Genomic DNA, 23,152 nt, shown 5'->3' on the forward strand with positions numbered 1-23,152 from the left:
GCGCCCCCCCCCACTTCCGGCGCGCGACCCGGAAGCGGAAGCGAGCTCGTCTCTTTCCCTCTCCGGTGCGCCCAACCTGCGTTGTCGCGGCCGGGAGCGAGCGGAGTGCGAGGGCTCTTGGTAGCGTGCTGTGCGGGGAGCTGAGCTCTGAGATCTCCGAGCGGCCGCGGCCATGGCGGATGTGACCGCCCGTAGCCTGCAGTACGAGTACAAGGCGGTGCGTGTGGACCCGGGGGAGAACACAGGCTGGGGAGCCTGCTGGGGAGCGGGAGGCGGAGGAGGGAGGTTTAGACTGAAGGCCTGCAGGTGAACCACTAAAGCGGAGAGGAAGCCAGATCCAGGCGAAGGTGGGAGTACAGGACGACATGAATAACCCCACTAGGGTCGAGGCGGGCGGGATGGGCTACGCTCTGCTAGGAGTGTTCGTTCTGTCCCTCGGCGCCATACCCGCCCCCTTCTGTGTCACCCCCAGCGTGCCAACACTTTTCCCGGGTGTTGGTTAACCAGCAAGGATGGTTCAGCTGATCGCTCTTCCTGCCTGTGCAGTTGTGTGCACTCTTTCATCTTAAGGAAATCCTCTTATTCCAGTTGCGCTTATCAGCACTTAGTCGCTCCAGTTCTTGCTAAGTTTGATATTATCAAGTGGCATTCCTGTGATGCAGGAAGTGGCCCTACTCGTGTCAGAGCTTTGATAACGTTGTGATCTTTTCAGAACTCGAATCTTGTCCTCCAAGCTGACCGCTCTCTCATTGACCGGACCCGCCGGGATGAACCCACGGGAGAGGTGCTGTCCCTGGTTGGGAAGTTGGAGGGCACCCGGATGGGAGATAAGGCTCAACGGACCAAACCACAGATGCAGGAAGAAAGAAGAGCCAAGTGAGTACAAAGGAGAAAATGATTTTTCTTGAGATCCAAAATCTATCTTTCCTTGAGCATTTGAGCAGCGTTTTTGCTGAAATGTCTGGTGCAAGATGAGACATTAGTGTTAGGGATGGGAAAAACAGAACATGAGATTTAAAAGGTTCTTTGGCCTCAAAAAGTGTACTGAAGTGAGAAAACAACCCCCTCCCCTTTTTAAAAGATTTTATTCATTTATTTGAGAGAGAGAGAGAGAGACACCACATGAGTGGAAAGAGGGACAGAGGGAGAGGGAGAAGCAGACTCTCCGCTGATCAGGGAGTCGGATGGGGGGCTCCATCCCAGGACACTGAGATCATGACTTGAGCAGAAGGCAGATGCCCAATTGACTGAGCCACCCAGGTGCCCAGAAAACAACTTTCATAAAGATCCTAGCGAGAGCAGAGGAGAGAGGGACAAGCAGACTCCATGCTGAGCACAAAGCCAGCTCAGGGCTTGATATCAGGACTCTGAAATCATGACCTGAGACAAAATCAAGAGTTGGATGCTTAACCAACTGAGCCACCCAGACACCTGGAGAAAAGAATTTTTAGATCTTTTTCTAATGTATATGTGTCAGAGAGATTTTAATTTTCTCCACAGGATTTTCAAAACCCTTGCTATTCCCTGTCTCAGTAACTCTTTTTCTTCCATTACAAACTTCCCACTCCTACTTAATTATTACTCTGCTTTTGTCCACTTTGTACTTCAGTTGGTATGGAGTAACATTCGAGTAGTATGAAAGAGGGTTTTGTTTTGTTTTGTTTCCTTTTGGGGGCTATATTTTAAAATTTAGAAGATCATTGAACTTTACCTCATCTTTATATTTTGAAATCCCTGACATTTCTGTCTCTTTCTCTTCTCCCACAATGAAGTCCCAAAAATTTGTAGACCCAGGGTACCTGGTGGGTCAGTGGTTGAGTGTCTGCCTTTGGCTTAGGTCATGATCCCAGGGTTCTGGGATCAAGTCCCTCATCAGACTCCCCACTGGAAGCCTGCTTCTCCCTCTGCCTATGTCTCTGCCTCTCTCTCTCTGTCTCATGAATAAATAAATAAAATATTAAAAAAATTCATAGATCCAGTTTTGATTTTATATATATATATATATATATATATATATATATATAATTTTTTTTTAAAGATTTCATTTTTAAGTAATCTCTGCACCCAACATGGGGCTTGAACCCGCAACCCCAAGATCAAGAGTCACATGCTCTATCAACTGAGCCAGCTAGGCACCCCTTGATTAGTTATATTTGAAATGAGTTAATATATCATTGGTTCTCCACTTTGCAGAGTAGGGCTTCCTTTCCAAGTTTGTTATTTGTTGGGAATCAATGGCTGTAGATTCTTTTGGAGTCTTAGTTTCTCTGGCTAGAAAAAGAAAATATGTGTGAGAGTGGCAACTCAAAATTTGATTATATAGTGTTGTCATGCTAAGTAAAAAGCGTTGTCCTTTTACAAACGAGTGAGGAGGCTGTCTCATTGCAACATTTAGAGCATCTAGTGAGAGAATCACAAAGGATTCCCTTCCTGTTACTGTGTTCCCATAAAGATGGCCATGTGGGAATTATTGAGGTACAGATTCATGTTTTTAAATATTATCTATGTACCATGAAGCGAGGAGAGGAGGGTAGGCTTGATTTAGTTTTGCCTTTTGAGGGAGTAGGTTTTGCCTCTTAAACATCATGTGTCCATTAGGCGAAGAAAGCGTGATGAGGACCGACATGACATTAATAAGATGAAGGGTTATACTCTGCTGTCTGAGGGCATCGATGAGATGGTGGGCATCATCTATAAGCCCAAGACTAAAGAGACCCGAGAGACCTATGAGGTGCTGCTCAGCTTCATCCAGGCTGCCCTTGGGGACCAGGTGAGGAAGCCAGAGGGTGAAGCTGTGTTTTGGGGACAGGAGAGAGTCACAACTGGGAGGTACCAGAAGAATCTTGTCCATGAATTTTCTTGTGTGGGCCATAGCAGTTTGTAGAAGTGGCTGTATTTACTGAACACTCAGGTGATGTGGAGTAGTGTTTTACATGCTTTCCCTTTCACTCCTTACATTAGCTCTATGACTAGGTATTGTTTTGTTCCTTTTCCATTTTACAGATGAGAGATATGAGGCAAAGAATAGATAAGTAATTTTCCCAAATCACAGAGGTAGTGTTTGGCATGGGCCACCATATGAGCCTGGGTGTTCTGTATCTGGAATCATAATCTTGACCATTACACATATGTGATTAGATTAAGGGCCTTTATGAGTATCAGAGGCTCTGGTGAGGACGAAGAATTACCTAAAGTTTGGTGGGCTAGAGGATCGCTGAGGAGTGTCTCTTGCCTGGAGAAGTGCACCAGACTGTTGTAGAAGACAGGTCCTACTTCCTAGGACGACCTGTCTAATCTTTAAAAACACATGGGTCTTCTTACAGTTGTGACGTTTTTTAGTTAATAGTAATGAAAATGATCAGAACCGGGTGTTCAGGTTTAAAGAAGTGTGGCTCTTTACATTGTATTGTTACATAAATCTGGCCAGTGATGTTCTGTGGCTTGTTCTAAATTTTTTTTTTTGCCACCAGCCCCGTGATATTCTTTGTGGGGCAGCTGATGAAGTTCTAGCTGTCCTCAAGAATGAAAAACTTCGAGACAAGGAAAGAAGAAAGGAGATTGACCTGCTGTTGGGTCAGACAGATGATACCAGATACCATGTGCTAGTGAACTTGGGCAAAAAGATCACAGACTATGGCGGAGATAAGGAAATCCAGAATATGGGTAACTGACGTCTTTATGTCCATATCATGTTAAATGGTTGCTTTTGATCTCTAAACTTGATCTTCAAGCCTCAGTCGTTAAGACTTCTCAATGTGTCCATGAGTTCCCATAACCTGTTTGGTGTTTGAGGAGTTGTGATCAATGCATCAGAGTCCTTGGATGACAGCAGCTATTTCTTATTCTTAAGACCTTTTGTATAGAAATCGGGGGAAAACTTGGGCAGAACCTGTGTGGGGCAGGGTTGGGGGGACAATCAGGTGGTTGAGCAAGGAGCACAGGACCGTGTCCAGGGTTGGCAGTTTGGAGAAGGCTTCAGCAATGGCAGTGCAGATGACTCGTGCGTTAATTGTCTTCGCCTGTGGGTCCTCAGACCATAGAACTATGCTCTATGTCAGGCAGTTGGGAAGGAATTACCTCCATAGTGCCTCATTTCACTAATTTACTTTTGTCTTTTTCTAATCCCTCTTGCTGCAGATGACAACATTGATGAGACATACGGTGTGAATGTTCAGTTTGAGTCTGATGAGGAGGTGGGTGATAAAGCAAACAGACCCAATCTATTTTTGTTTTTTGAAATTTTTAAGGTGAGGGGACCACTGTGGTGTAAAGAAACTGTCTAGCTTAGGCCAGATAAATTTTATGGTGTTGTACGGGTGTCAACCTTAGGGATAAATGTTATTTTGCTAAAAATTTGCTATGGTTATCTTTAGGGATTTATTTTTTATTTATTTATTTATTTTTTTATTTATTTATGATAGTCACACACAGAGAGAGAGAGAGGCAAAGACATAGGCAGAGGGAGAAGCAGGCTCCATGCACCGGGAGCCCGACATGGGATTCGATCCCGGGTCTCCAGGATCGCGCCCTGGGCCAAAGGCAGGCGCCAAACCGCTGCGCCACCCAGGGATCCCTATTTTTTTTTTAAATGATGTTTCGCGGGTGCTATACAACTGAATGCTTTTACATTCAGTGTGATATCTTTACCTTTTTTTTTTTTTAAGATTTTATTTATTCATGAGAGAGAGAGAGAGAGAGAGGCAGAGATACAGGCAGAGGGAGAAGCAGGCCCCATGCAGGCCCCCGATGCGGGACCGATCCCGGGACTCCAGGATCACGCCCTAAGTCAAAGGCAGATGCTCAACTGCTGAGCCACCCAGGCGTCTCTCTTTAGGGATTTATAAAGCAAATTTATACTTGTAAATGTAAACATATAATAATTTAAAACAATCCAAGTGGATCACCAAAAAGACAAAAAGTACAGTATCTACCTTCATCGATGGTGTATGCCACCATGTTTTACTGCATTTTATTTTATTTGTTTGTTTTGTTTTTTTTTACTGCATTTTAATTTTATTGTAAGAATTTTCCACTTTTTAGTACTCTCTCCTGTTGCCTTCTTTCTTTCTTTCTTTCTTTCTTTCTTTCTTTCTTTCTTTCTTTCTTTCTTTCTTCCTTCCTTCCTTCCTTCCTTCCTTCCTTCCTTCCTTCCTTCCTTCCTTCCTTCCTTTCTTCCTTCCTTTCTTCCTTTCAATATTTTATTTATTTATTCATGAGAGACACAGAGAGAGAGAGAGAGAGAGAGAGAGAGGCAGAGACAGAGACACAGGCAAAGGGAGAAGCAGGCTCCATGCAGGGAGCCTGATGTGGGACTTGATCCCAGGACTCCAGGGTCATGCCCTGGGCCGAAGGCAGGCACTAAACCATCGAGCCACCCAGGGATCCCCTATCGCCAGTTTCAAAACATGCACATTTGCCCAAGAGAATGGGCATATTTTGTACATGGTTGTCTAAGTAATAGTTGCAGCAGCCACTGAGGTTTAGCACCTCACCAGAATTCTTGAATATAACTAAATAGGATGTGAAAATTTTTCAGAGTTGCCTTAGAGTTCTCAGTGGGTGAGTTTGGCTCAGGTAAAGTGTTGGCCTCGAAATCTCATATACTAAGACAGAAAGCAGGGGTAGCAAAAGACAGTCAGGGGAGAGACTCCTCCCTCCCCTCGCCCCCCCCCCCCCTGCCCCCCAACTGGGAGCCCTGAGATCTGAGTTTTAGTCCTGTGTTTCAGGCAGGTCATTTTGCTTGTTTCTCTCATCTACTAAATAAGATGCCTGAAGTAGATAACTACTAAGCCGCTTTCTGCAGTGGAGTTTTTTTTTTTTTTTTGTTTTGTTTTTTTTGTTTTTTTTTTTTATTTTTTATTTTTTTTGCAGTGGAGTTAATAGGATTTTTTTTAAAGATTTATTTATTTTATAGAGGGAGAGGGGGAGAGAATCTCAAGCAGACCCCACACTGAGCAAGGAACCTGACACAGGGCTCAATCCCAAGACCCCGAGAGTTGGACAGCTGATTGACTGCACCAGCTGGGTGCCCCAATAGGATTTTTTTTTTAAGAGTTTCTTTTTACATAATCTCTGCACCCACTAAGGGGTTGAATTGGGAGATCAAGAGTTGCATGCTCTACCCACTGAGCCAGCCAGATGCTCCAGGTTTGTTGCTACTTTAAATCATAAAATCCTGTTAATTAGGGGTGGCCTGGCTGGCTCAGTCGATAGAGCATTTGACTCTTGATCTTGAAGTTGTAGTTTGAGCCCCACGTTGGGTGCAGATTACTTAAAAATAAAATATTAAAAAAAAAAGGCACCAAACTATAGAAGAGTGCTTTGCTTATAGCATTCATTTATTTATCCAGTGCTTACTAATTAAATACCTATTTGTAATAATGACCCTGTGCTAAGTCTTGATACAGTGTGAGTGAATGTGTGAGTAGAGACAGTGGAAAGCAAGCTAAGTGGTATCTATATCTCTGGATCACCATGTGTTTTCCCAAACAGGGTTTCTGTATTGCTCTTCTCTCCTGCTAGCTGATAGCTCTATTTCATCATTTATCGATTGTACACATATGAGAGAGACTGTGATCCAGTTGGTTGTCATTGTGGCAGCCTAAGAGGAGAAGCAGAAGAGAGAGTAAAAGCATCTAATGAATACTTGCCAAGTGGACTTAGAGTAATGAGGTCATTTATTACATGTACTCTGGATCTGTTGGTCTCCCTATCACCAGTACCAATAAGCTATTGGTCTCCCCACCACCAGTACCAGAGCCATTGCTCTAACCATGGAACTAATTTTAAGGGACTCGGGAGAGGTTCTCTGTTGATGTTAGGATCACCTCCAAATCATGAGCTGGGGTTGGGTTGTTTCTGTAGGAAGGTGATGAAGATGTCTATGGGGAAGTTCGAGAAGAGGCATCTGATGATGACATGGAAGGGGATGAGGCTGTTGTGCGCTGCACTCTTTCGGCTAATGTAAGTACAGCTTGTTCTCGCCCATTGCTGCAAGGCTAGGGGATTTCTGGGTGTAGCATTTGTTTTCTCCTGCATAGGTCCTGTTGCATATTACTGAGCTGGCCTTTAATAGGAGTCATTAGACATTCAGCGTCTTGATTTTCTTAAGATTTCAATCACTCATTTTCCTTCCCAAAGGCATGTGTTGAAATGTTAGTTTGGTATGCTCCTGAATTTATTATAAGGGTTTTTTAAATTCTGGAAAGTCCTCAAAGACTGGTAGACTCTGGTGGCAAGAGGAACTCTGTTGCAGGGTGATGAGTAAGCAGTTGGGGCCAATGGAGATGTGGCGTAAGCTAAGTACCTGGTTACTTCTGTAGCTTGTGGCCTCAGGGGAACTGATGAGTTCCAAGAAGAAGGATTTGCACCCTCGGGATATTGATGCATTTTGGCTACAGCGGCAGCTCAGTCGATTCTATGATGATGCCATTGTGTCACAGAAGAAGGCAGATGAAGTGTTGGAGATTCTGAAGGTATGGCCAAGATGTTTTGTGTTCATCATATGTATCTTAGCAGTGGGGACAGCGTATGAAGCAGATGGCTGCATCCTTAATCATGGCATTACCTTCTCTCTGTAGACAGCCAGTGATGATCGGGAATGTGAAAACCAGCTGGTTCTGCTCCTTGGTTTCAACACTTTCGATTTTATTAAAGTGTTGCGACAGCACAGGATGATGAGTGAGTATATAGTCCCTTTGGGAGCTCATTCGTGGTATATGTGCTTGCTTGTGTGATGGGGACTCTTATTTTTATAGCTTCAGTGCCTGTTTCAGTGAGCTTGCTTTCTACACAAACCCCTCCTTTTCATCTTCCCCTTCTTTTGCTGTTGTTAGTTTTATATTGCACCTTACTGGCCAGTGCACAGAGTGAGGCAGAAAAGGAAAGGATCATGGGAAAGATGGAAGCTGATCCAGAGCTCTCCAAGTTCCTCTACCAGCTCCATGAGACTGAGAAGGAGGATCTGATCCGGGTAAGGGCTGGGTTAGTTTATCTGTCTGATTCCCGAACTAGAATATTTGCTTTGGAAAAGAGACACCATTTGTAAGAGTATAGCGTTGAGGCACTTGGGTGGCTCAGTTGGTTGAGTGTCCGACTCTTGATTTCGGCTCAGGTCATGATCCCCAGATTCGTGAGATTGAGCTCCATGTCAGGCTCTAAACTGAGTGTGGCGTCTGCTTGGGATTCTCTTTCTTCCTTGTCCCTCTCCCACTCATGTGCACTCTTGCCCTTTCTTAAGAAAATTGTAGCATAAAGCTGAATTCATAGTAGAAGTGAAGGTTTGAAGAAGTAAAGTATTTCTCTGAATTCTTTGAGGTTTGTCCCTAGTACAGATTAGAGTTAACACACTCAGAGTGCTGTGGTCAAGAGACTGCTAGCCTGTTGCTGTCTTCAACAGCACCATGGGCCCATCACATGGGCCCTTGACACAATAAGTAATGGTATGTACTGAAAATGCAGGGATAGAACACATATGTTGGCTGAACATAGAACCTACACTTCTATCTTTAGGGTTAGCCCTTGGTGCTGAATTGTTGAACATCTACTTTTGAAATCCCTGTGCTATGCATTGTCCTCTTTTTTAAGAGGAAAGTTTTTTTTTTTTTTTTTTTTTTTAAGATTTTATTCATTTGAAAGAATATGTATACATGTGGGGAGAGGGGCAGAGGGAGAAGGACAAGAGACTCCCTGCTGAGCGGGGAGCTTGATGCGGGCCCCTGTCTCAGGAACCTGAGACCACGACTTGACCCGAAGTCAGATGCCTGACTGAGCCACCCAGGTGCCCCTGCATTGCCCCTTTACTTTTTTTATTTTAATTAAAAAAATATTTATTTATTAATGAGAGACACAGAGAGAGAGGCAGAGACACAGGCAGAGGGAGAAGCAGGCTCCATGCAAGGAGCCCATTGTGGGGCTCGAACCTGGGAATCCGGGATCACGCCCTGATCCAAAGGCAAGCACTTAACTGCTGAGCCACTCAGGTGTCCCCGTTGTCCCTTTAAAACTGCTTGCTTCCATCATTCTGGTGGTCCCGATGGCAGATGTCTGAACATAAAGGACGGTCTTTCTAGTTTGGGACTTACTGGTCAGCACCCATGAGTCAAGCTTAGTTAAGCAGAGACCAAAAGGGACCAGAACCTTCAATGGTGATGGATTGTTATTCTTTGGGCCTTTCTCTGTTACAGGAGGAAAGGTCCCGGAGAGAGCGAGTGCGTCAGTCCCGGATGGACACAGACTTGGAAACCATGGATCTGGACCAGGGTGGAGAGGTAGGTCTTGGGTTCATTTCCAAGGTGGTGCTAGATGGAAAAAGCTCATTTGTTCACCTTGCTCACTTTGGGTTTTTGTTTTTCATACTCCTAGGCACTGGCTCCACGGCAGGTTCTGGACTTGGAGGACCTGGTTTTTACCCAGGGGAGCCACTTCATGGCCAATAAACGTTGTCAGCTTCCTGATGGGTCCTTCCGGCGCCAGCGCAAGGGCTATGAAGAGGTGCATGTGCCTGCTCTGAAGCCCAAGCCCTTTGGTTCCGAAGAAGTGAGTGAATTGCTTTTCTCCATTTTCTTTGTTTTCACTTCTCTTCCAGTTTGGATTTCAACCCATTGGCCAAAATGTGATCTTGCTTCATAGTTTTTCCCTGATGTGGAAGCTGTTTCAGAGTTTTCCCACTTTGTGAGCCTAGGGGACAGTGGAGAGTGACACAGGGAGGGTGCCAGGAAGTGCAGTCCTGGCTGTCCCACAAAAACAGCTTGCTCAAGGATGCTGCCAGCAGAATGTGAATGGCATTTTTCTCTCTCTCTCATTCATTCATTCATTCATTTTTAAAGATTTTATTTATTTATTCATGAGAGATACAGAAGGAGAGAGGCAGAGAGAGAAGCAGGCTCCATGCAGGTTGCCCAGTGCGGGACTCGATCCTGGAACTCCAGGATCATGCTCCGAGCTGAAGGCAGTCGCTCAACCGCTGAGCCACCCAGGCATCCTTGTTTCTCTCTTTTAGCAACTGCTTCCAGTGGAGAAGCTCCCGAAGTATGCCCAGGCTGGATTTGAGGGCTTCAAAACATTAAATCGGATCCAGAGTAAACTCTACCGTGCTGCTCTGGAGACAGATGAGAATCTGCTGCTGTGCGCCCCTACTGTAAGCACTGCCCTGGCTGCTTTGTTCTTGTGGAAAGTGGTGTATGTTTTTGATGGCAAGATTGTTCATCTTCACCCATATGCTACCCCCTGCCCCCCCACCGGAGTTCTTTCTTTGATGGAAGAGATGTTAAATGGTAGGATATCCTACCATCCCAGGACATGCTCTAGTGTCTGTTTTGGTGATAAGCCTGTGGTAGTGAGGGCGGGTAAGCAGACCTTCTCATCCTCAACTTCTGTCTTAGGGTGCAGGTAAGACCAACGTGGCCCTGATGTGCATGCTCCGAGAGATAGGGAAGCACATTAACATGGATGGCACCATCAACGTGGATGACTTCAAGATTATCTACATTGCTCCCATGCGGTCTCTAGTGCAGGAGATGGTGGGCAGTTTTGGAAAGGTAAGGGGTAGAGAGATACTGGGAGTGGGGGTTAGATCATTCCTGGGATGCCTCATCCAGTGGTTTTCTTCCACTTCAAGGTGGAACTTGACCCGAGTTCAGAGTGTTACTGGAGCAAGAATGTCTTGCACCTGTCTTGGACTTTTACAAGGATTTAGCATCTTTTTTTAATTCTTTCCATAGCAGTATTCTGTAGTTGTAATAATTGATGTTATTGAAGAATTTATGAAACACTCACAAGATGTGGTTGATAATAGATCTGGTGGTATTATTCCAGGTCCTGTTATCTACAGGTTTCCATTCCCCCTTGTGTGCAGAAGTCCCAGACATCCTCTGTCTGCTTCATTTGCCTTAGTGTGAACTTGATTTGTTTTAGATATATGCGCTTGTATGATCAATCTAATTCGTTTGATATTTCTCTGTTGGGTTGATACCTCCTTCCAGTATCCTACTCTGAGACTTCCCAAAGTGCGATAGCAAGGCCCCTTTGCAGTGTTTTTGATTGACCTGCCTCTCCTTCACCTAGCGCCTGGCCACCTATGGCATCACTGTTGCAGAATTGACTGGTGACCACCAGCTGTGCAAGGAGGAGATCAGCGCCACTCAGATCATCGTTTGCACCCCCGAGAAGTGGGACATCATTACCCGCAAGGGTGGGGAGCGCACATACACCCAGCTTGTACGGCTTATCATTCTGGTGAGCAGGGAGTACTTGGGGACATAGAGGCCAGGCCTGGTTGAGAAGGGTTTGCTGGAATTTTTGTTTGTTTTTTTTAAAGATTTATTTATTAGAGAGCAAGTGATGGGAGGAGGGGGGTGTTGGGGGTGAGTTGGGGGGAGGCAGGGGGCAGATGGAGAGAATCCATACTCTCTTCACTGAGTGTGGAGCCTGCCATGGGGCCTGATCTCACCACATTCCCTGAGATCATGACCTGAGCCATCCACATGCCCCTGGTTTGCTGGCTTTTATTGGTGACCATTTTTTCAGTGCTTTCCTCCAGTCACTAGCCTGTATAATGACAGCCGTTATCAGCATTGCTGTAATCATTAAATGAGAAAATGCATCTAATTGAAATAGTTCTGAGGAGGTGCATGGTGTTTGCCACGTTCCTTGCTCTTCATAGCTTTTTTTTTTTTTTTATCTGAAATATTTTAAAACAAATGTAAACAGACATAACTAATTGTGTCTTCCCAGGACATTAAAGGGCTTCATAAATAAATAATCCATTCTCAGACAGAGTGAGTTAAGGAATCAGGATATTGTGTTCCATACATGCAGAAGCACCCAGGCAAAAATGACTTTGAGTCTGAGTGTAGTTTCTTTAAGTTGTCTAGAGAACAGGACGGAGGTCTTGTACGTAGATTTTCAATATCCTAGAGCAGGAGTTGGCAATCTGCAGCTACTGGTTTTGGACTATAGCCATACCCATTTATTTATGTATGGTTTACAGTTGCTTTTGTGCTGCAGTTACAGAAGTAAGTACAGTGGACTCTTGAACAACACAGGCTTGAACTCCATGGGTCCACTTATATATGGATTTAAAAAAAAATAAATATAGTGCCATACTGTAAACGTGTTATTCATACTTTTTTTTTTTTTTTTTAAGATTTTATTTATTCATTCATGAGAGACACAGAGAGAGAGGCAGAGACACAGGCAGAGGGAGAAGCAGGCTCCATGCAGGGAGCCTGACATGGGACTCGATCCCAGGTCTCCAGGATTTGCCCTAGGCTGAAGGCGGCATTAAACCTCTGAGCCACCTGGAGCTGCCCATATTTATACTTTTATACTTCTAATAACATTATTTTAGTTTATTGTAAGAATACAAGTATATAAAATGTATATGGAATGTGTGTTCGCCAACTGTTTATGTTATTGTAAGACTTCTGGTAAAGAGTAGGCTATTTGTAGTTAAGTTTTGGGAGAATTGAAGTTATAAGCAGATTCTCGACTATGTAGGACACCCCTAACTCCTGCATTGTACAGGGGTCAGTTTTATTTGTAGCAGAGACTGTATGGCTTACAATCCTAAAATACTGATTGTCTGCCCCCCCCCCCTTTTTTTTAAGGTTTATTTACTCAAGAGAGACACAGAGGGGGCAGAGACATAGGAAGAGGGAGAAGCAGGCTCCCTGCAGGGAGTCTGATGCAGGACTTGATCCTAGGACCTTGGGATCACAACCTGAGCCAAAGGCTGAACCACTGAGCTACCCAGGTGTCCCTGATTGGCCCTTTATGAAGTTTGTCAACCCCCGCTTTGGAGCCTCACTATTCAAAGTCTTTAATAAGTGCAGAGTCCCTGGCCCCATCCCACACCTACTGAAATATAATCTTTTTATTGATTTATTTTAAGATATTAATTAATTGATTTATTGAGAAAGAGTGTGAGCCAGGGGAGGGGCAGAGGGAGAGAGAGAGAATCTCAGACTCCACGCTGAGTGCAGAGCCCCACGTTGGGCTTGATCTCTGGACCCTGAGCTCATGACCTGAGCTGGAATCAAGAATTTGGTGCTTAACTAAACTACTCAGGTACCCCACAATCTGCTTTTTAGTAAGATCCCATGCTGCATACTGAAATTTAAGAAGCATTACCTTAGGATATGCGAGCTCATCATTTGATTCATGATATCTTTTGCAAGTACAAAGTAGTAAGGATAACTGCCCAGAGGTGAAACCTTCTTTGATATAAATATGATCTGCTTAGAAGCTTCATTTTTAGTAAAGAAATGTCTTTTTTTTTTTTTTTTAAGATTTTATTTATTCATGAGAGACATAGAGGCAAAGACACAGGTAGAGCGAGGCTCCCTGTGGGGAGCCTGATAAGGGACTTGATCCCAGGACCCTGGAATCATGACCCAAGCCAAAGGCAGATGCTCAGCCACTGAGCTACCCAAGAAATTTGTCTTTGAGTGAAGTGATGAACTCATTTACCTGAAGTATTAGATTTTCTTGCCATTAAGCATATGTTTCACTAAATTAGCAATGCAGCTCTCAGTGGTTACAGGAGAATATTTTCCAGGGTATTTCACAGTGAATGTTGTCCCACCCTTTGGGTTTCTCTTGCCTGCTCTTTTCTTCTTTATTTGGCATATGAGGTATATACCACAAAATGGGACTATTTTCAGGAAAGAGGACCACATTTTTCTAGTCCTGGAGATAATTTGTAGCCCCTTCATTACTTAGGATGAGATCCATCTCCTCCACGATGACAGAGGTCCTGTCTTAGAAGCTTTGGTGGCCAGGGCCATCCGAAACATTGAGATGACTCAGGAGGATGTCCGACTCATTGGTCTAAGTGCTACCCTCCCCAACTATGAAGACGTGGCTACCTTCCTGCGTGTGGATCCTGCCAAGGGCCTCTTTTACTTCGACAATAGGTATGAGAGAAGATGGGAGAAATTTAACCAGGGTGACCTTCCTGCTGCCCTATCCCCCTTTCAGGGAGCTTTGTTGGATTGGGTATTAGAAGGGTCTTTGGGTTTGGTTTCTTTCTTTCTTTCTTTCTTTTTTTATTTTTTCAAGTCCCATATTGGGCTCCCTGCGAGGAGCCTGCTTCTCCCTCTGCTTATGTCTCTGCCTCTCTCAGCCTATGTCTTTCATGAATAAATAAGATTTATTAAAGATTTCTTAAAAAAAAAAAGATTTTATTTACTCATGAGAGAGACAGAGAGAGAGAGAGGCAGAGACACAGGCAGAGGGAAAAGCAGGCTCCATGCAGGGAGCCCGATGTGGGACTTGATCCTGGGACTCCAGGATCATGCCTTGGGCCGAAGGCAGGTGCTAAACCACTGAGCCACACAGGTGTCCCGGTCTTTGAGTTTTGATGTGGTGTGAATCTAGAAAGGAATGTCGTTCCTGGGCAGCAAATATGACTGTTTATTTCCTCAGTATTCTGTGCTAGAAGCCTAATATGTTTAACTATTGAACTTCTAGCTTCCGCCCAGTGCCCCTGGAACAGACTTATGTGGGTATCACAGAGAAAAAAGCTATCAAGCGTTTCCAGATCATGAATGAAATAGTCTATGAGAAGATTATGGAACATGCTGGAAAAAATCAGGTCTGTCTGTGGTTTCTTGTTGAACTCTGTTCTTGACTTTTTGTAGTGTTTTGTTTTTAAAGATTTTATTTATTTATTCATGAGAGACAGAGACACAGGCAGAGGGAGAAGCAGGCTCCATGCAGGGAGCCTGATGTGGGTCTCGATCCCGGATCCTGGGATCACGCCTTGAGCCGAAGGCAGACGCTGAGCCACCCAGGTGTTCTTGACTTTTTGGTTTATAATCAGGCAATATCGACAAAAATAAAAAAGAGAGGATACAACACAGATCACCAGTATTAGGAATGAAATGGGATATTACAGTAGAATCTGTATCCAGGGGAAGGATAATAAAGGAATACTATGAAAAACTTCACACGTAAATTTGCCAACCTAGAAGAAGAAATGGGCCAGTTCCTCAAAAAGCACCATCTACTAAAACTCAGTCTAGATGAAATAGATAACCTGAATAGTCTCATAACCACTAAAGGAAATTGAATTTGTAATTTAAAAACTCCCAAAAATGAAATCCCCAGGTGCGGATAATCAGTCTGTCTCTCTACATTATCAGGGGTCCTTCTATAAAAGATTTGGGTGGTTGACACTAGAAATGTAACCTGTGAAAATACAAATAAAAACTAGTGAAAGAGGGCATTTTACTAGAAAATATGGTAACAATTTTTTACTCGAACACTGCTAAGTTCACCAAGACAAAAACTAAGGAAAAGTGAAAGGTGTATAGATTTTTGTCTGATAAAAAGCATTTGCATTTAAATAAAGAGACCAATCTTTTCTTGGCACTAAATACTTGAATGACTTTCCTACCAAATGGAGACTTACTTTCTCAGTCCTTTTATAAAGTCCAGTGCCCATCATTTAATACAATATTTCAGCTGTTAATTTACAGGCATATTCCTCAGGTGGCTTAGAATTGTGTCAGGTGCCTAAACACAAATTCGCAATGGAGATTCCTGAATTTGCATCCTTATTATATTTAAACTTGGTTTCAAAGGTAGAGTACTTAGAGCTTACTTTCCCAGCTATGGGACTCTGCCACTGTGCTTTGTAGTTTTACTTACATAAGGTCTTGCCGGCTTCTGAATCAATATACATTCCTGCCATTGCCCTTCTTCTAGACCTCGGTTTCTCACCATCCAGTAGTGTAGCCGCTGCTTCCTGTTATTGGTACCTCAGAGCCATGGAAGTGACTGTGGTAGCTGTGTCTCTTGACCGTGGCAAACTGGTTTTTCCTTAGGTGCTGGTTTTTGTCCACTCCCGGAAGGAGACTGGGAAGACGGCCAGGGCCATCCGTGACATGTGCCTGGAGAAGGACACTCTGGGTCTGTTCCTGAGAGAGGGCTCAGCCTCCACAGAAGTTCTTCGGACAGAAGCTGAGCAGTGCAAGGTGAGGAGCAACTGCCCCAGTTCTCTGTTAACTACCTGGTAGCTGGTTTAATCCAAGGTAGTCCATACAGTTCTCGACTGCATCATGATGGTACTGTATCAGACAGGTTAAGATTGAATGGCTAGGTGTGGTTATGTGGATTCGGTAAGGGGCAGGGTCTCATGTGAAGAGATCTACTTAGTCTCCATAGAGTTCCCACAGCGAAGCTCACCTAATCATCTGTTCTTTTTCTGTTCCACAGAACCTGGAGCTGAAGGATCTTCTGCCGTATGGCTTTGCTATTCATCATGCAGGCATGACCAGAGTTGACCGGACACTTGTAGAGGATCTTTTTGCTGATAAACACATTCAGGTGAGGGGGAGTAAAATGTAGGCTTTAGAAGACCTGCTTGTCAAATGCCAGATGTTTGTGCCCAGTACTTTGTTTGTGGCTCAGGGAAACCAGGTCATAAGGTTGTGGTAGTACAGTGGATACAATGTTGTGCCACGTCTTCCAGGTCTTTACCTACTGTGTGAAGGAAGGTGAGTGATTTGAGAAAAGTGTCTAAGCATAACAAAGGAGGCATGTTAGTGACTGCAGGTACCTCCAAGCAGGGCCTTGTAAGGTTGGGACCTTGTTTTCTGTCTCAGGATAGGGTATATTATTAATTGTCTAGTAATCTTAATGTTTAGGTTTACACTTTTGCCTTGCAAGTATCTCTAGAACCTTGAAATGTTCATTGTTGGGTAGATGAGGGGAACCCAAGGACTCTTTCCCTCTTTTTTTTTTTTTTAAGATTTTATTGATTTATTCATGAGAAATACACAGAGAGAGGCAGAGACGTAGGCAGTGGGAGAAGCAGGCTCCCTGTAGGGAGCTGGATGTGGGACTTGATCCCAGGACCCCAGGATCATGACCTGAGCCAAAGGCAGATGCTCAACCACTGAGCCACCCAGGTGTCCCGACTCTTTCCCTCTTTATTCTAGTGTTACCTTGACAAGTATGGAGCCTACCTCGGTCCTGCTAGAAGCTCTGAGGCCGGTTTCCTAGAGGACTTGAGGATACTAACCCTCTAGTGGTAACATATGTCTGTTTTCTTTATTACTTTTCTTGTTTCTGTAGGTTTTAGTTTCCACAGCAACACTGGCTTGGGGTGTGAATCTCCCTGCCCATACAGTCATCATCAAAGGCACCCAGGTGTACAGTCCAGAGAAGGGGCGCTGGACAGAGCTAGGGGCGCTGGACATTCTGCAGGTATAGAGCCTTTGAGGTTATTTTCAGTAAAGTATTCTGTATATAAAATGCAAGGAGGCCACAAAAGGTGGCACATGGAAGGTGGGGTTCTATGAAGTAGAGGCCTGGGAACAAATCCATAAACTCTGCGGCCACGGCCCTCTTGGTTTCCCATCTCTGACCTAGATGCTGGGACGTGCTGGAAGACCCCAGTATGACACCAAAGGTGAAGGCATACTCATCACATCTCATGGGGAGCTACAGTACTACCTGTCCCTCCTCAATCAGCAACTTCCTATTGAGAGCCAGATGGTTTCAAAGTTGCCTGACATGCTTAATGCAGAAATCGTGCTGGGGAACGTCCAGAATGCCAAGGTAGGGAAGGGCTCTGCTTTTGGCACTTCTTGCTTTCTCTAGAGGAGCCAAGGTATCAGGGGGTGGATGGTCTCCGTCGGGCTATGGGCCACCAGAATCTAGGGTCCTCCAATCCTGCACCCCATATCTTCGATGTGAGCCGTCTCTCAGAAGTCTGTTAAGTCTACGGCAGACAATTCCCCTTATTAACTAAGATCTTAGGACTGTCTTTTTAATAAGGAGATGTTGAAAACCTTCAGAAGACAATGTAATATACATTTTCATAGTTAGGAACTAATTTTTAAGTGATCTATCGGAGCTCTTCATTTGGACATCATTTCTCCATACTAAGATCCACGAGCTCTCACTTCTTGTAGGATGCAGTGAACTGGCTCGGCTATGCCTACTTGTATATCAGAATGCTCCGATCCCCAACCCTTTATGGCATCTCTCACGATGACCTCAAGGGGGATCCCCTCTTGGACCAACGCCGATTGGATCTGGTTCATACTGCTGCCTTGATGCTGGATAAGAACAATCTGGTCAAGTATGACAAGAAGACAGGCAACTTCCAGGTGAGTGGGCTGAGGGATTAAGGTAGAGGTCTCAGTAAAAGTGGCAGCCCCAGAAGATGATTTTTCAAATTGCATTCTTGATTTGGATATTGCCTGTCAATTGCCCATTGCTTGGAACAGGAGAAAAACAGATGGGATTGGACCGTGGTCTTTGAATTTAGGAACTTCTAAAATGGCAAACTAGGTGTTGCTGATGCCTGCTTTATGCACTTGTGTCGAGGTGGCAAATTCAGTTGTCTTTTCTGTGTGGGCATCAGTTCACTGGTGGCCAGTGTATTGTGCCATCTTTCTTCAGTGTGTGGGCTGGGTGCTTGTGTTGACATTGATCTGGTGGGCACCCGTTGTGCACAGTGACAGGTTGCCACTTGTTAATGATACCATTGCATTGAGCGTTTCTCCATTGTAGGTGACAGAACTGGGCCGCATAGCCAGCCACTACTATATTACCAATGACACAGTACAGACCTACAACCAGCTGCTGAAGCCCACTCTGAGTGAAATTGAGCTTTTCAGAGTCTTCTCCTTGTCCTCAGAGTTCAAGAACATCACTGTGAGAGAGGTGAGTCCATGTAGCATGTTGGGACAGGTGATTGGTACTCACCATTGAGTCATCAGATGGATTCTATCTTTGGTCACCTGGCTTTTCCTTGACCTGTTTCCTTTTGGCAGGAGGAGAAGCTGGAGCTGCAAAAATTGCTGGAGAGGGTGCCCATTCCTGTGAAGGAGAGCATTGAGGAACCCAGTGCAAAGGTGAGCCCACTCCTCTGCTTGGGAGAAGGAGTGAGTGGTTTTACAATTTTCTAAAAGGTGAACCTTGAATTCAAGTATATGTTTGGTGACCTGCTCAGTTCTCCCCATTTTTGCATTCTTCTCATATGTTCAGTTTATGTGGAGTAATGATTTTTTAATGGTTGTAAATCAAGATCTGGCATGGATCCCAGAACAAATATGATTCACTTTTTTGGATTGGACTATTCAATGATTGGCCACCGTCTGGCCAACCTTGCTTTTTTCCAGATCAATGTGTTGCTCCAGGCCTTCATCTCGCAGCTGAAATTGGAGGGCTTTGCGCTGATGGCGGACATGGTGTATGTTACACAGGTGAGAGCACAGTGGTGCTGCCAGAGGAGACCTGAACAGCTCCCTGCCCTGTGCTTTTGTGTATTTTGGAGAAAGTAGGCCTGACTCTAGTGAGGGGGAAGGAAAGCCAAGTTTTTGCCCTTGTTGGCTCAATGGTTGATGTGTGTCTGGTATAGCCAGTCTGTTCCACTGATCATGAGCATGCAGAGAGGTGCCTCTCTTGAGAAGCCTGTAAGACAATGCTGGGGAAAGCCACAAGACATGGTATCTGCTTTCCTACAGAGAATGACTTCTCACTATGGCTGCTGGGCTCTTAATGTAAAGGAGCAAAGGGCTCTATTAGCTGTGCTTTGTCTTTACCTCTAAGGGCAAGTCACTGGCATCCTTGCTCTTGCTAGACCACTAAGTGCTAAGCAAGCTGAAGCTTTAAAAAATCATGCAATGAATATTAGGTTAAGATATACAGTGAGCTTGAGCCATACTTCTCTAACTATTCTGTGTTTAGCAAGCATCTGCTATTCAAAAGATGAAAAGTAAGTACAAAGGGACTTGGTTTTTGAGTGGTGTGACTAATTGCATGAGAGTTTGAGGTGATTAAGCCACTTGTTGGGTGGCTTCATTAGGTCTGGGAATAGTGGGGACTTACCAGAGGGAATGTTTTATCTTCCTTCAGTCGGCTGGCCGGTTGATGCGTGCTATCTTTGAAATTGTCCTGAACCGAGGTTGGGCACAGCTGACAGATAAGACGCTGAACCTCTGCAAGATGATTGACAAACGCATGTAAGGGCACAGGGAGCTGGAAAGCTGGTCACCATGAGTTAAGGTCTCCAGACTGAGGGTGTGGTGGGGAAGCCTTGTAGTGCTCTTATCTCTGGCCCTCACTCATGAAGAGGGAACTTTCACTTGGGTGAATGTTGAGAAGAGGGAGGGCCCTTTGGGTAGAGCCCAGGAGTGGGGAGTGGTGGCTTTCAAGTTCCATTGCGGGTGCAGTTCTGGATGCCTTCCATTAAACGACTGTGTTTGTGTGGTCCTGGCTAACCTATTGGAAGCCATGGTGAGGGCTGTCTGTTCCACAAGGGACTGTCATTTGTTTCCTTCCTGGCTAGGTGGCAGTCCATGTGTCCTCTGCGCCAGTTCCGGAAACTCCCTGAGGAAGTGGTGAAGAAGATTGAGAAGAAAAACTTCCCCTTTGAGCGTCTATATGACTTGAATCATAATGAAATAGGTGTGTGGGAAGCTGTCCTCCTTATCCTTACCATTCAGACATCTTTTTGAGCCTTCTTGCCAGTTCTGAGGCCTTCCTCTTGTCCTGTGTTCACTACTCACATCCCACTGAAGTAACAAGGCTAGCTTTTAGTCTCGGGGCTCTGACTCCTCTGGGCTGTACTGGGAGTGGAGGGATTGTGCCACCTGTCCTCAGGGTCTGGTCTGCAGCTGTGCCTGGCAGGCTGGGCTGCAGCCCCAGTGCTCTGCTTTCCTTCTAGGGGAGCTTATCCGCATGCCGAAGATGGGAAAGACTATCCACAAATACGTCCACCTCTTCCCCAAGTTGGAGTTGTCGGTGCATCTACAGCCAATCACACGCTCCACCCTGAAAGTGGAGCTGACCATCACGCCAGACTTCCAGTGGGATGAAAAGGTGAGGCTTTGCTTGGCAGAGGGACTACTTGCAGAGTGCTCCTGAGGAGAACTGGGTTGGAGGTGTGAGTCATGTTCCTGTTCCTTGTGTTGCTGTTGACAGGTTCATGGGTCATCAGAAGCATTCTGGATTCTGGTGGAGGATGTGGATAGTGAGGTGATACTCCACCATGAGTATTTTCTACTCAAGGCCAAGTATGCCCAGGATGAGCATCTCATCACGTTCTTCGTGCCTGTTTTTGAACCACTGCCTCCTCAGTACTTCATCCGAGTGGTGTCTGACCGCTGGCTCTGTGAGTGTGTCTCTCTGTAGTCCCATAAAGGGAGATCTTCTGGGGGAATTGTAAGGGTGTCTTGCACTTTGTGCTGGGCTGGATTTTGTGGGGTTAGAGTGATAGTATCTGCTGTTGCCTTGGTGTTTCCAGTGTGCAGGGAGGAGCTCTGAGGGGCCATTAGGTAAAGGGAGGACTGCTCACGCCCCCACTCATTTCTGTTCTGCAGCTTGTGAGACCCAGCTGCCGGTCTCCTTCCGGCACCTGATCCTACCAGAGAAGTACCCACCTCCAACTGAGCTTCTGGACCTGCAGCCCTTGCCCGTGTCTGCCCTGAGAAACAGTGCCTTTGAGAGCCTTTACCAGGATAAGTTTCCTTTCTTCAACCCCATCCAGACCCAAGGTAGGTGTTTCTGTCCCCAGGTGGTTGTTTCCTTTGGGGGCCTTTTTTTGTTTGTTTGTTTGTTTGTTTGTTTTTCCTTTGGGGGCCTTTTAAGGTTCCCTAGAGATAGAGGTGTTCTGTGGCAGGAATGGAAGTAGAGCACTCAGGTAGATGGAGCTCATCAGTGCCTACTGTTGGAGCACAACAGGACTTCATCCTTTCTCAGTCCTTGGTTACCATTAGATGTCCTTTGCTTTTTTGCAACGTGTCATGGGCAGGGCCAGTAGAACAAGATCTTATCTGGTGCATTGCTGTTTCTCAGGAGCTCAGATTCAGGAGGCTGGATTCGTGCCCTTGTTGCTCAAGTATTGAACCAGTGTGTGCAGCATTGATTGAGGCCCCTTTCTCCCTCATTGGTTATTTTTTCCTTCAAAGATTTGATTTATTTGACAGAGAGCCAGGGAGCACAAGCAGGGAGGAAGGACAGCGGAAGAGAGAGAAGCAGATTCCCCAGTGAATAGGGAGCCTGACTTGGGGCTCAATCACAGGAGCCTCGGGATCATGACCTGTGCCGAAGGCAGATGCTTAACCAACTGAGCCACCCCGGCTCCCTAACCCCTGCCCTGCATGGTTTTAAATAACGGCCAGGTTCACAGGGTATGCAGTGATATCTAAGTTCTTTTGGCTGAGTACATCTGGGTGTTTTCTCTTTTATGTTTTTCACCATTCCGAGGGATTTGCCATTTGTGATACTACTATTAGTGTCCTGGCAACTAGGCAGGGAGAGGCACCTTGACTGAACCAGCTAATAAACAGAACTTGGACTTCAACTAGTTTGAATAGCAGGATTTAGGCTTTACCTTCTTTCTTTATTAGACCATTTCCAGGGAACATAGGAGAGGGTTGGAGGAGCAGAGAAAGGTAGCCAGTTCTTTTTGTTCTACATCCTGGTCCCTGAGAAGAACTGCATAGAAGCATGGGATACTTGGCCTCCTTCCATCTGCCATCCTGCCGTCGTCTCCATGCTCCCTGAACTCTTGGTCCAGGCTCTTGCTCTGTTGCTTGTGTGTGAGGTGGAAAAAATGAGGGGGGAGAGGTGTGATAGGCTGACTGCTGTAAGAGGCCTAATGCCGTCCGATTGGCTGGTGGCACTTGATGGCTGACTGGCTGGCTGAGTTTCTCTGAGGAGTGGTCTGAGTCTCTTCTCTCCTCTGCTCCTGCTGCTGTACCGGCTTCCAGTGTTCAACACCGTCTACAACAGTGATGACAACGTGTTTGTGGGGGCGCCCACGGGCAGCGGAAAGACCATCTGCGCAGAGTTTGCCATCCTGCGGATGCTGCTGCAGAACTCGGAGGGACGCTGTGTCTATATCACCCCCATGGAGGCGCTGGCAGAGCAGGTAGGTGGCACGGTGTTGTGTCACATGTGAATTTTTCTGGAAGCTGTTTTCATCTGAGCCTGGATCAAGATTTTCTAAATCCTTGAAATGCTTGAGGTCAGTTGAGGCAAGACTCTTTGCTTTCTTTTGTTCATGTTCTCAGTGTGTCATCTCTTAAGGGTTAACGTGGGATTATAAAGTAGTTTGAGATAGACAGATCATCAAGGCTCTCTGTTAGGCTTTTTAGCTTTTCTTGTTAGAAATGAAACGAGACCTACC

At 45.3% G+C, this 23,152-nt stretch overlaps 1 protein-coding gene across 1 annotated transcript in view; it reads left to right on the forward strand.

Annotated features, from left to right (window-relative positions):
• Window positions 1-37: 37 nt before the first annotated feature.
• The window catches only part of SNRNP200 (small nuclear ribonucleoprotein U5 subunit 200), a 32,647-nt gene continuing 9,532 nt past the window's right edge, over window positions 38-23,152 (forward strand). Inside the window, exons 1-30 of the mRNA XM_038561376.1 lie at window positions 38-217; window positions 713-876; window positions 2,599-2,770; window positions 3,471-3,663; window positions 4,138-4,193; window positions 6,865-6,963; window positions 7,323-7,475; window positions 7,581-7,680; window positions 7,836-7,972; window positions 9,186-9,269; window positions 9,364-9,537; window positions 10,001-10,138; window positions 10,383-10,538; window positions 11,065-11,235; window positions 13,723-13,916; window positions 14,473-14,596; window positions 15,831-15,980; window positions 16,222-16,332; window positions 17,083-17,214; window positions 17,380-17,568; window positions 17,925-18,122; window positions 18,529-18,681; window positions 18,792-18,872; window positions 19,140-19,223; window positions 19,876-19,982; window positions 20,309-20,427; window positions 20,687-20,841; window positions 20,944-21,133; window positions 21,342-21,515; window positions 22,734-22,894. Of these exons, the coding sequence (XP_038417304.1) occupies window positions 173-217; window positions 713-876; window positions 2,599-2,770; window positions 3,471-3,663; window positions 4,138-4,193; window positions 6,865-6,963; window positions 7,323-7,475; window positions 7,581-7,680; window positions 7,836-7,972; window positions 9,186-9,269; window positions 9,364-9,537; window positions 10,001-10,138; window positions 10,383-10,538; window positions 11,065-11,235; window positions 13,723-13,916; window positions 14,473-14,596; window positions 15,831-15,980; window positions 16,222-16,332; window positions 17,083-17,214; window positions 17,380-17,568; window positions 17,925-18,122; window positions 18,529-18,681; window positions 18,792-18,872; window positions 19,140-19,223; window positions 19,876-19,982; window positions 20,309-20,427; window positions 20,687-20,841; window positions 20,944-21,133; window positions 21,342-21,515; window positions 22,734-22,894 (4,164 nt within the window). The 5' untranslated portion in view covers window positions 38-172. The remainder of the gene's footprint in view (window positions 218-712; window positions 877-2,598; window positions 2,771-3,470; window positions 3,664-4,137; window positions 4,194-6,864; window positions 6,964-7,322; window positions 7,476-7,580; window positions 7,681-7,835; window positions 7,973-9,185; window positions 9,270-9,363; window positions 9,538-10,000; window positions 10,139-10,382; window positions 10,539-11,064; window positions 11,236-13,722; window positions 13,917-14,472; window positions 14,597-15,830; window positions 15,981-16,221; window positions 16,333-17,082; window positions 17,215-17,379; window positions 17,569-17,924; window positions 18,123-18,528; window positions 18,682-18,791; window positions 18,873-19,139; window positions 19,224-19,875; window positions 19,983-20,308; window positions 20,428-20,686; window positions 20,842-20,943; window positions 21,134-21,341; window positions 21,516-22,733; window positions 22,895-23,152) is intronic.

The sequence above is a fragment of the Canis lupus genome, chromosome 17 (assembly GCF_011100685.1).
Source record: "Canis lupus familiaris isolate Mischka breed German Shepherd chromosome 17, alternate assembly UU_Cfam_GSD_1.0, whole genome shotgun sequence".
NCBI lineage: Eukaryota > Metazoa > Chordata > Mammalia > Carnivora > Canidae > Canis > Canis lupus.